The sequence below is a fragment of the Aristolochia californica genome, unplaced genomic scaffold, assembly GCF_029961685.1.
Source record: "Aristolochia californica isolate CCGP_79_NKW_82.1479 unplaced genomic scaffold, dmAriCali1.0.hap1 SCAF_10, whole genome shotgun sequence".
NCBI classification, from domain to species: Eukaryota; Viridiplantae; Streptophyta; class Magnoliopsida; order Piperales; family Aristolochiaceae; genus Aristolochia; species Aristolochia californica.
In genome coordinates, this window is record NW_027181771.1 from 36,641 (window position 1) to 49,820 (window position 13,180).

Sequence of the window (13,180 nt, forward strand, 5' to 3'; positions counted from 1 at the left end):
CTGCACGTCCGATTCTTTAATCCGATGAGGAATCCCTATCCAAGACCCCTTATGCCCTTTCTGCCAAACTTCTCTCGAAATAGCCACCCATGTCCTCTTACTTTGCAATTTTGCCCACACTGTTTGGACTAGCCTCTTCAACCAAATCGGTTTCCAGTACTGCCCTTCTCAAAATCTTACACCCACAATCCTCTTTTTTTTTTTTTAGAAGAGGTGCTGAAGAAAAAAATTACATACCTTGAAGCTAAAAAGACATTTCCTCCACAACAAGATGTTGGAGGGTAACGCCTTTTTTGGCTTGGGTATTGGCTAAGTGATTAGCAGATCTTGGAACATGTTTCCAAATGCATTGTAAAACAGAAATTAACTTACAAATTTCATCAAAAAGCTCCCAATGACGCCAAGGAGGTTTTGATGGCTTCGAGCACCAGTTAATAATGACTTGAGAATCCCCTTCAACCAAGAGAGCACCCTCCTTTTTTTGCTTGAAAAGTTTCAGTCCGTTGAACAGCCCATGCAATCCTCTTTGTTACTAATGCTAGCCTCCCAAAGCTTGGGAAATTACTTATCTCTTGCTGCGTTGGTCATATCATTTGGGCGTTATGGAAGGAAAGAAACAACCGGAAATTCAATTTAAAATCTATCCCTAGTGATATACTGATAGAAAATATTGTTGGCCAAGTTTCCAGGTGGATTCTTCTACGTAATGAATTCCAAAATTTAAACGCCTCCAACCTTCATGGGAACTGGCGGCTGATAGCTGGCATGTTGTATCCTTCTCATCCCCTCACTATAGAAATTTGGTCTCCCCCTCAGATGGGCCACTACAAATTGAATTTTGATTGTAGCGCTTTTGGATACCCTAGCCCTGCTGGTTTTGGTGGAGTTATCCATGGTGGTAGCAGTAGTTTTCTTTTCACCTTCATTGGGCCAATTGGAATCTCAGACTCAACCACTACCGAGCTCTCTGGTTTGTTTAATGGGCTGCAGATTTTCAAACGCTATCAGGTGGGACCTCTCTACATAGAAGGCGATTCTAATATTGTTATCAAGTGGTGTGTGAAGTCAACTCCTCCTCCATGGCGACATTGGGATATGTTTTTTAATATATGTAATTTAATTTTTCTTCTAAACTGTAATTGGAAACACATTCCTAGGTCAGCTAATCATTTAGCTAACACTCAGACTAAATTAGGTGTTTCACTCCAACACAACACCTTGCTGTGGAGGAAGGCCCTTTTTAGCTAGGTATTGTACTCTTTACTCTTTTAATAGCTTATACATCTTCATTCAAAAAAAAAAAAAAAAAAAAAGGGAGGCCCCCTCTAGGCAGCTTTGTATGTTTTGTTGTTGCTCAATAAATCTAAAAAATAAAAATAAAAATATTCAAAGTCTAGTTTTAGAAGGAGCAACTTTCATGTCAATCAGATCTATCTGTAAGGAGATATTCTCATTGGAGTCGGCAAAAGTCATGCTACAAAACGAAGCAAATCAAGCAGTCATAAAAGATTCAAGGACAAAAATTTATATATCAAATTTGGGTGTGTGAGCCCAAATACAATTTAAATTAGCAGTTATATTGCAAATTTCAAATAAGTGTCCTAGTGCCGCTAGGAGGGGATTTTCTTTGTGCACAAAGTCAATGACCACATTGAAGCCTTCGATGATGAGGCGCCAATCAAGACGGTCACAAAAAATCCTGAGGCCCTGAAGCAGCCCAGCAAGCTATATAGTAGTTAAATAAAAAATTCCTAAAGGGCTGGCAAAGGAGTAGAGGAGACAACTATCTTCATCATGGATGATCCCTCCAAATCCAACAAGACCTAGGCAGCCAAAGGCACTGCAATTGAAGTTCATCTTGAAGGGCAAGATGCTGGATTTTATTAAATCAAAAGCTCAAAAGAGCAAGATTACAAGGGAGGGAAGCATTCCCCAACAATGAGAGATTGCTGGGAGGTTCCAAATTTAGCGAATTTATCAGCAATGAATTGGCTGATCTAGAAATATGATTCCAAGTACAAAAAATTGTGGACACAATGTCAGCAATACAATCAATGATAGGCCATTGGCTCCGGGGGGTGGATGATAGCCCCGCATAAGAGAGAATAAATTCCCCACAGTTATCTCTAAAGACACCTCTCGCCCCCGCCGGCCCGGGACAGCCTAATGCATTGCCATCAAACATCGAAGTTGAGCTTGATGTAGTTGCTAGGGGGAGGTTCCCAAACAGCCATGACCGACATCTTGTGAGAACCTGCCATATGAGCTAGTAGACTCCAATTTCAACGAAGGGGAATACTTAACAGAGTAACAAATTCCTTTCTAGTATGCAACAACTAGAGATCAAGCCCACTGCATAAGAAGCCGTGTTATCTGGGTACTGGATTTGGAGTTGAATCTCCGGTTGTTGCGCTCTAGCCTTAGGCACCATGGGATATGAACAAGGCACATGCCGAGAGGAGTAACTTGCCCAATCTAGGCAGTCGAGTCCCCATCACCATCTGACAAGTGCCGAAGAGGTCTTGATGAAGCCCCGCTTGAATGCCAATCTTCTGAAAAATCACCATCCAAACTTGCCAGGAGAACCCGCAGTGAAGAAGAACGTGCTGAATGGACTCCTCACACACACCAGAGAGAGGACTAATGCGGTGAAGCCTCTCTTGTAGAGGTTGTCAGAAGTGAGGATTTGCTTTCTGATGGCAATTCACATAAAAAACTTGATCTTGCTAGGCGCTGAGAGTTTTCATACCAGATTTGCCTTATGCTCAGGCAGACTGGGATCATCTTCTCTAATGTGAGAATAGGCTGAGCCAACAACAAATAGACCATTAATGCTAGGCTTCCATATTAGTTTATCAGTCGCATGCTCTCGGATAGTGATGCTACTAAGACTGGAGAGGAGAGAGCAAAAATCTGTGGCTTCCTCATCGTTCAGCCCCTGGCGGAAAGGAAGACTCCAAGACTGATTTCTCCAAGAATCTGCTACCGAGTAGGTAAGGTCTCTAGCTACCCTAGAAAGCCCTGAGAAGTCCTCCAAGAGGCAGCGGGGGACCTCACCACTCATCTGACCAGAAGAGGAGAGTCCTCCCATTTCCAGTGGAGAAGGAGGTCGCAGCTCAGAAGGCGAGGATCAACTTGTATACTGATTTCCATATCGGGGATAAGTGACGGGTGGCTCCACCTTCTCTCCACCAATGCCCGGAAGATTGAAGATAGAACCTGACCATATCTCTCCATAAGTTGTTGTGTTTGACATTGAAATTTCAGATCCATTTGAGCAGTAGGGCTTTGTTTATTTCCTTCGTAGGCCAGATGCCTAAACCACCCCTATTACGAGGCAAGCAAATCTCCTTCCAACTAACCCGATGGTATCTGAAGGTATTTTTGGGTCCTCTCCAAAGAGATATCTATATCTGAAGTGGTAAAGGTTATTCTGTCAAAAATATCTTTTTTTCCTATTTCTTCTCCTATTACTTCTCCATGCATTGACATGAATTAAGTTTCCTTTTCTCCTAGAGTCCTTGTATTTTAGAAAATGTTCCCCTCTAAATCCGAAAATTTTGGTTTAACTTAATCACTCCTAGTTGGCATCTTTTCGCCTCTATTTTCTCTGCAAGCATGTTTTTTTTTTATGAAATGTTTGTATATTGATAAACAGAAGAAAGGAATACGAACCTAGCTTTGGGGGCAGGACTCCACAACAAAGTGTTGGAGAGACACACCCGCTTTAGCCTGAGAGTTTGCTAAGTGTTTAGCAAAGTGTGGAATTTGTTTCCATATACAATTTAACCCTGAAAGTAAATTACAAATTTCTTTAAACATATCCCAATGTCGCCACGGAGGTTGACCATAGTTTGCACACCAATTGATGACTACTGTTGAATCGCCTTCAATACAGAGGGGGCCTGAGAGATGGCTGGTGAAGACCTTGAGCCCCTGCAGAAGGCCAGAAAGTTCTGCAGTAGTCGAGTTTGTGCTGCTAAGGGGACCAGCATAAGAGAAGAGGAGTTCGCTATTTCATTACGGATAAATCACCGAAAGTTGCAGGACCAGGGCAGTATAACGCACAACCATCAAAATTGATCTTAATGCATCCAGGTGGAGGGGGGGGGGGGGGGGGGGGGTCCATGTGGCCATAGTAGGGGGGCGAGAGGGTAGGGACGTCTCAGTAATAGATTGTCAGTTTCCTCTGAAGTTTGAGTCACTGAAATTTTTGAATTCTTTTCTGTTTAAGAGCCAAACAGAGACTTAACTAGATATTTGCTCAGTCAAAACCTCAATAGGACAAGATTTGAATTTGAATTTCCTTTTGTTACGTTCTTTCCAGAGAGCCCAGATAATATGTCCAATGCAGCAAGATAAAATCATTTTCCCAAGCTTTGGAAGCTGCAAATTGACAAGTGAGAGGTCAGTGTCAGCAAGGTTTATCGATGCTCAGAATTGGAGGCCAATTTTGTTTAAAAGGGATGTCCAAACTTCGTAGGCATACTGACAAGAAAGAAGGACGTGAGTTGTTGTTTCTGGGGTATTTGTGCAGAAGGGGCAGTGATGGTCCAAGATAGAAGTCCCCCTACGAATTAAAACATCAGAGGTTAGGATTTTGTTTCTGAAGGCAGACCAAATGAAGAACTTAACGAGGGGGGGCAAGTAGATCCCAGGCATGGGCCGCAGTGTGCTTTGGGTGATCTAATAGGTTGTTTGAGAATGCATAGGCAGAAGATGTGGAGAAAGATCCCTTTGGACACAGAGTCCAAATTAGAGTATCATCGGATGAATTTATTTGGCTGTGTGAATGCATAGGCAGAAGATGTGGAGAAAGATCCCTTTGGACACGGAGTCCAAATTAGAGTATCATCGGATGAATTTATTTGACTTTGTGGAAGAGTGATAAGGAGTTAGGATGCGAGGAGAGCTTCAACATTAGTAAGATGTCTTCTGAGGTTTAGATTCTAGCCTCCATTTTCTGACCAACTATCCGAGATATTGATCTCTGGGTTACCTGAGAAGCCACAGATTACTGGAAAGCTTTTTTGAGGGGTTCTTGTGACAACGGCTAGCCAATATACCCAAAAGACTGATCTGTTAGGTGCGGAAAGCTACAACCTACAAGAGTGGACAGAACCACTCTGACACCCACCCCGCCCATTCTTGACCGCCTCTCACGGGATTCGAACACGGGACGTGGCGTGCCCAGCTCTGATACCATGACAGCGGCTAGCCAATACACCCAAACATTGATCTGCTAGGTGCGAAAGCTACCGCCTACAATAGTGGATGGAACCACTCTGACAGCTTGGCCTACCTACCAATCATTCTAGAACTTTGATGTATTTCCATTTCTGACATAACATTTAGTAGCCACTTTGCATTTGGGAAGGAGTTGAGCAATTTTTTTCCATGCAGGCTAGAGAGCGGATTCGCCCTCCTTCTGTCCACCAGCCAAAGGAAAGGTTTGCTTTCTCCTTAACAAAAGCTCTCCAAATCAAATGATGGTTCATATTAAATTTTCAAATCCATTTAAGCAACATGATAGAGTTCGTTGTGGATGTGTCACAAATTCCCAACCCACCTAGAACTTTTGGCTTGCAAACCTCCTCTCATCTTACCAAATGATATTTTTTTTCACCATTTGGGCCTCCCCAAAGGAAGCGCCTCTTAAGAAGCTCAATTCTGTTTTTGATAGACGCTAGGCAACGAAACATGGACAAATAATAGTTAGGGATTCCTTGTAAACATGACTTGATGAGAGTTAACTTGCCTGCTTTTGAGAGAAATTTTCCTCGCTAGGTGGCAAGTCTCCCTTCCAGACATTCAATGACTGGGTGCCAAGCAGCCTTAGAGGGGAGATGTGGGGTCAGAGGAAGCCCCAAATATGTACCGGAGGATAATTCAATGCGGCAACCAAGGTAATTTGCCATAGAGTTGAGAAGACCAGATTGTACCCAGAAATAGAGGATTTTTCCCAACTGATTTTTTGCCCATACGAGATTTCAAATAAGCTCAGTAAGGCATTTAAATTATGAATTTGATTAAGGGTGCCATCGCAGAAAAGAATAGTGTCATCTGCATATTGGAGGAGGCTAATATCAAGAGCAGGGTTAGGGGAGACAGGGCTTAGCCAACCAGATGATTTAGCCAGACGGATCATTGCGGCTAATTGTTCTCCAACGACCGTGAACAAAAGAGGGGACAGAGGGTCCCCCTGCCTGAGCCACCTAGTGCCTTTGAAATATCCACAAGGTTTGCCATTTATTAGAACTGAGTAGAAGACATTGGTAATACAACTTCTCATCTAGAATCTCCAACGAGTGGTAAAACCCATCTTGTAGAGGAGGTGATCAAGAAGCTTCCACTTACTCTATCAAAAGTTTTTCAAAATCAAGTTTAATAACCACTCTTGGATTATTTTGTTTCTTGAAGGAGTGCAGAATTTCATGGGCAGCCATAGATGAGTCAAGAATATTTCTACCAGCAATGAAACCACTCTGACTATAGCTGATGACTTTAGGGAGAACAGATTTAAGGCGCTTGGCGAGGATACGGGCTAGGATTTTGTAGAGGCTAGTGGTGAGGCTTATGGGTTTGTAATCTTTGGTTTGAATGGAGCCGGATTTTTTTGGAACAAGGGCAATGAAGGAGGCTCCAATAGATTTGTAAGTGATACCTGTTGACAAAGTCATGGACATCACTTCTAATAATGTCCCAGGACTGACGGTAAAATTCCCCATTGAAACCGTTTGGGCCCGAGGCCCTATCTCTAGGCATTCCGAGGACTGCTGCATCAATTTCCTCAGTGGAGAAAGGCTTTTCAAGATGAGAAGCGTCAAATTCCGAGATCTGACAGAAGTTGATATGGTCAAGAACAGGCCGGTCAAAATGCTCCTCCATGTAAAGACTTGTAAAAAACTTAACAAACTCATTAGCAATAGAAATACTAGCAGTACATTCCTCCCCATTGATAATGAGGGACGATATACAGTTGGTTCTTTTTCTGCCCGATGCAATAGCATGAATTTTTTTTGTATTTCCATCCCCCTCAGAGAGCCATCGAAATTTGGACCGTTGTTTCCAATGAGTGGTTTCACTGGAAAGGATCTTTGAGAGATCTTGTGAAAGACTGTTTCTGCAGATGGGGAAAGAGATTTCTTTGTTCTTCCAAGAGATCCAGACCTGATAGCTGGGAACGGATGGAGGCTTTTTGTTCTCTCACATGAGATAAGAGGGAGCAAGCCCATGGCCTTATAGCTGATTTTAGAGTTCCAAGTTTACAGTGGAGCGTCCACCCAGGGTTCGGATGATGAAGGAGACTTTCCCACCAATTTTTCAAGTTTGAAGCAAAAGAAGCCTCAGAAAGCTAGGAGTTTTCAAAGCGGAACAGAGAGAAACCCCATTTTGGAGGGTGAGAATTTATGAGGATAGGCCAGTGGTATGAGCCAATTTTGTTGAGGACCAGATCAACAGTATTAGGGAAAAGATTCAACCAATATTTACTAGCTAGAAAACGGTCTAATTTGGAAAGGATGGGAGGGTTTTGACCATTGGACAAGGTAAATTTTTTCCCCGCAAGAGGAATTTCAATGAGTTCAAGGCAGCTGATTAGGCCTGAAAAGGCTCGCATTGTGGTGGTAATTCTTTATGTAGGAGGGCTTTTTTCGGAGCAACGAAGGGTGGCATTGAAATCCCCTGCAAGAAGCCAGGGTACATTCCAATGTTGAACTTTATTAAGAATTTCATCCCAAAAGATGGATCTGTCCCCATTACCTGAAGGCCCATTCAGATCCAAGAGATATGTCCCGGAAACGGATGTAAAGGGAGAAAAGATTGAGGTTTGTAGAGACTGCTTCAACCACATTCTTCCAAATGACAAGAATGCCTCCAGAATGCCCTATTGCATCAATCACTGCCTATTCGGGGTCGTTATTAAACCAGATAATGCGCACAGCAGATTGGTCAAAAGATTGTAGTTTAGTTTCAGTAAGTACAACAATATCAACCTTACAATAAAAAAGAGTAGCTTTGACAAGGTCACACTTGGAGGACGAGTTGATTCCACAAACATTCCAGGATAAGACTTTCATGGCCAGGAGATCTTGCAAATATCCTCGTTCGTATAGCAGAAGAGGCCATTGTAATATTTGGAGAAGTCCCAACAGTACTCCAACATCTTCTCGAGTCTATGAGGGGAGACGTTGCCATCGAAGTGTTTCAAAACCCAAGTTGGCAAGTTCATACACCTCTCCGCTCGGGTGAGGTGGGGGTAGTCTTTGAGATATTCTGATAGAGGGGGGAGGGGGGTTTCTATGGTAGGTTGCTGGATTCTGGAGCATCTAGTGCAGGGCTCTTGGGTTTGTTGCAAGTTTTCCTGCGGGAGTAGGTTTTGATGGGGACTGCAGGGGGTTCTTTTTGCTTGGGCCTACGCCTGGAGTAGGTGATGGGAGAAATGTTATTTTTTCCATAGCGAGAGGTGGGGGCTTGTGAGTTGTTAGAGGAGTTGGGGTTCATTGTTGCTGGTGGAGTGTGGAAGAGGAAGATGGTGCTGGGAGTGGGAGGTGGTGCGTAGAATTGGACGGGGGGATATCCTTTTATAGAAGGTGAATCTTCTGGAGGGGAAGGGATGGATTTCCTAGAGATATCATTACCTGGATACCATTGGGTTCTCGAGGTGAGGAAGGAAGAATTATTTGCTTGGAAGGGTTTGTCAGTATGGATGAGATCTGCATCGGGCAAGGTGTGGCTGATAAGATGGGGAAGAGTGGAGATGCTCGAGGATGGAGGGTGTGGAGGATGAGTGAAGTTTGGGGCCAGAGTGTTTAGGGGGTGGCGGGATAGGGGTACTGTGTTTAGGAAATTTTTGGGGTTTAGTGTTGGAAGATTGTAGGCGAAATGGTGGGAGTCAGAATCAAGCTGCGATGGTATGGTGATATGAAGGGGGTGTTCGGGGCCGGATAGGTTGATAGGATGGGGGAGGGTGAAGGCGTTTGATGATGGGGGATGTGGCAGAGGACTGACATTCGGGATCAGGGTTATGGGCTCTAGGGTCAGAGATTCAAGATTTGGGAGTGACAGTGGTTCGGGCATTCCAGGTGCCGTGGGAAGAAGAATGGAAGTGGTAGCTGGTTTCAGAGAGGAGATCAGGGAAGTGGATTTGAAGTGATGTGGAGGGGATCGGATGCATGAGTCAGAGATTTCTGACATAGAAATGTTTTGGGAAGGAGGAATGTGAGTGTTAGGGGATTTATTCAAAGTGTTGTTTCGGGGGCTGTGAGAGGATGTGGTTGCGTTATTTTGGTGGTTCTCGGGACTAATGGGAGCAAGTAGAAGGGGAAGAGTGTTAGATGGGTTTTCCAGATTTTTTCTGGGGTTGTGAGAGGATAAGAAGGTGGCGTGAACTTGGGTTTTTCTGGGATTGGTAGCTGCAAGGGAGGGGGAGGTGCTGAGAGGATGGTTCTCGGCAGTGGTATCTACCAACGAAGAGGGGCTGACGGGGTGTTTCTCTGGGTTAATATCTTTCAGTGAAGATGTACTGACAGGGGGGCGAGTGTTGGAGGGAGGGGTCTCGAGAATTTTTTGGGTTTGTGAGGGGATGAGAAGGTTGCGTGAATCGGGAGGCTTTTAGGATTGATAGCTGCCCTCGGGAAGGTACTTGCAGGGTGGTTATCGGGAGTGGCAGCTGCCAGTGAAGAGAAAGTATTGACAGGGCGGATTGTCAGTGGGTTTGAAATTTGAATTTTCTTTCGGGAAGGATCTTGAACAGGACAGCAAGTGAGTTGGGGAAGTTGGTTTGTGTAGTAACTCAGTTCGGGTTAACTTGGCATTTGGTGAGTTAACATCGTACTGAGTCAGGCACGGTTCCATGACTCGTAAGGTGTCGGCTATGGAGGGTGGGAGAGCAGAATTCCCCAAATTCCAGTATGACCCAAGCAGAGAGCGTATCAGAGGAGATTTCGATGAGTTTAGAGCCACTTACCTGGGAGTTTGGTCTGATGTAGAAATTTTCCCAAAGAAGTTCCTCCGGATCATCATCTGGCCAAATGAGTTCTCCAAAAATACCGGCCAAGCTCTCCAGGGTGCGTCTGCATCGGAGTTCTGCTAGTACACCACGCACAGTGGCTTTCTGTCCTACCCAGTGAAGATCGGATACCCATGGCCACATGTTTGTGATTGGGGAGTTTTTTTCCCCGATGAAAGCTTCTCTGTCTTCGATAGAGCCGAAAATTAGTTGCTAGAGATTACTTTGTATGTGAGCGATCTTCACTGGCCATCGTAGGTAGTCGCTGTTGTCGATCCAGGCCTTGAGTAGCTCGGCTGAGTTGTATTCGGTCGCTATTGTAGCGAGAGAAGCCAGTAAAAGCTTTTTTGTACCTTCCTTTAGGATTTGTTCGGGGAGGATCAGAGAGAAGTGATTTTCATGGGGGGAGGGTTTCGGTGGGATTGGGAGGGAAAAGACGTTTTCTGAGTGGATGGGTTGGAGGTAGAATTTTCGGGAGTTAGGCGGGGGGGGGGGGGGGGGGGGGGGGGTGGGGGGGGATTTTTCGGTAGGTAAGAGGGGTCGGGAGATGGGGTTAACGCCTACCATTTCGCTCCAGTAGCTTTTTGGGGTTTCCGATCTTTCTAGGAGGGCGGTGGAATTTGACGGTAATGGTTTTGAGCGACTGAGATGGGTTGGCTTTTTGGAAGCCTGCGGTTGAGATAAGTGTTGTAGTGCGGCTTGCAGTTGCTTCCATCTCAATCCTGAGCTTGGATTGCGCTGGATGAAGACCATCCCAATGATTTTATTTGCTCGTCGCTGGGTGATTGAGCATTGCAGTTTACCTCCGTGGAACTGGAGGTTGATCTGGAATTCTAGGTCCCTGGTGAAGAGCGATCTTCCGAAGCTTCTCCTAATCTTCCCTTCCCATACTTTTTCTAGGACTAAGCTGAAAGCTTCTATAGCTTCAATCGGGACTGAGATGAATGATCGCTTCACCCCTGCTTGGGAATTGATTTGCAGAGAAGTACCCTTTCGATCTGTCTTCCTCAGGAGAGAGATCGATCCAGAACTGTTTCTGAAGTGGATTTCTTCCTGGTTTTCCACTCTGATCCGTCTCCTTGACGTGCGGCTGACAACTGTTTGCCATTCCGCTTCGTCCGGTGAGTTTTTGGATTCAGTTTGTTGTTGCAGCGACAATTCGGTAGAGTGGATCGGTAGTTGAGAAGGAGATTCTGAAGGTTTTGGGTTGTTCGGGGCAAGATAAGGGGAGATGGGATGCTTCAGCGAGGATTCCTGAGATTTTTCGCTTCGTCGCCCCTCACTGCATCGTTCCGCATTATTCGGAATCGTCGCATCGTCTCGGTCCTCATTGTCGCTCTTCGTATCACCTTGCTCCGCATCGCTTCGCTTCGTATCCTCTCGCAATGCTACGCTTTCGTTTCTCAACGTATCATTGCGTGACGTCCTCTCGGTCCGCTCCGTGTCATCTCTCTCCGCTCGCTTCTCATCGTTCCCACAGCCTCGTATCACACTCGGTTCGCTCTCTCGTATCGCACTCGGTCCGCTCTCTCGTATCGCACTCGGTCCGTATCGCTTCGCATCGCTCTCGGATCGCATCGCCAAAAAACTCTGCAAGCATGTTAGTTTCTTCATGTCTCCATATCCATGTGAACTTCTTATTTTGGAAAGTTTCATGTTTCTTATTGTAATGCGAGTTTCATATATTTTTCATTATGACATATTTGCTTAATGTTGTTCTAGTCTGTCTTGCTATTTAATGAATGGCTAGTGTGCTGTTGTGTTTCGTTTCTCCTAGTTTTGGAAACTTACAAAATTGAGAGAGTAGTGTTCAATCAGTTAAAGCCATTATTGTCCTGTTAGGATCTGTCTCATGGAAGAGACGTATCCCAGTTCCTATTCAATGGTAGGCTATGAAACCTCTAGTAGTACTTGCTTGGTTAGCTTTGTTTTTTATTCACTTAGGAGCAATGCCCACACGTTTATTACTCATGGCAGACTTTTGTGACATCCCTTTTTTAAAGAATTGAAGGATGTACATGTGTTTTTGCTGCTTAGGAGTATATCTAACCAGAGTTGATGGGCATGGCCTTCTTCATTGGCTTTTGGTTTTTGTCACTGCAAGAGGCTGTGGTGAGTTAAGAAATCAACAAGGTGTTGAGTTCTTGTCTCAGTGCTTGGTAGATGTCGATCTACTTGTTTCTTGGAGTATGAGATTTGTTGTCTGGCTAGGATTTTTATCTTTTCTCTCATGTTGACCCTAAGTGACCCTCTTCCCACAATTCAACGTGAATTATTTCCAGCTTCTTCTTCTCCTTCAAAAAAAAAAAAGACTCTCTCCTCTCTTTGTTCTATTCTATGCTCATGAATATTCACACTTCTAATTTGTGTTTTGTGGGTATTATGTAACCAATCTCGACAGAAAAGCATACTCTAGTTCAAAAAAAATAAAATAAAAAAAATTCATGGTTTAGCATTTGAGTGTCCATTCAAAATCGCATAACTGAGACACCCCTTATTGCTTTGAACTGCTTCTTTAGATACTCTAGCCAGCTTCTTGATTTTTCTTGCTGAAATTGCTGTTGTTATTCTGTTAACCACTTAATTAGATAAACTAGCCTGATTTTGTATGTGCCTACAAATCAGGGAAGCTTGTACAGAAACTGATCATTTAGATTTCAGAGGTTTACTTTTTGTATCTGTATTAAAGAAAGTTGTCTCCTGCAATTAGTATTCTTGGCATTTCTTCCTTGAGGCACGATAAGCATCTATTTCTTGTCTGTTTTTTTTTTTTTTTTTTTAGAAACTTTTTGAGCATCAATCAGAAGTAAATAAATTGGTTCCAGACACTGATCAATCATACTATTGTATTGTTTCTTCTCAGTAACTTCAGTGAGGACGGCCAGACAGGTGATTGATGCATTAAATGCGGAAGGGTCTGAGATAGACATTATACTTGCTGAAGTAGACCTTCCAATAGCAAAAGGCTTTAAGATGCTGAAGTACATTATGCGTGATGAAGAGCTGCACCGCATTCCAATCATTAGTAAGTTTATCTGATTTATTAGTTTCTTCACTAGTGCCTCTCCTGTTAGCATGGAGTACATAATGTTTATTATATTTTCTTCTTTTTCTTGCTTTTCTTGAGTGCACTGAGAAAGGCATACAGATTAATGCATGGTATGTAGAAAA

General features: G+C 43.9%; 1 protein-coding gene across 4 annotated transcripts in view; it reads left to right on the forward strand.

The window, feature by feature from the left end:
* LOC137943228 (two-component response regulator-like PRR1) overlaps positions 1-13,180 on the forward strand; it is a 66,566-nt gene that overhangs the window by 16,231 nt on the left and 37,155 nt on the right. For 3 of the 4 annotated variants that reach the window (XM_068788918.1, XM_068788919.1, XM_068788920.1), the window contains exon 3: positions 12,873-13,034. In XM_068788918.1, coding sequence (XP_068645019.1) covers positions 12,873-13,034 — 162 coding nt within the window. Of the gene's footprint in view, positions 1-12,872; positions 13,035-13,180 lie in introns of those variants that run through there. The other variant, XM_068788921.1, reaches the window with a different exon arrangement.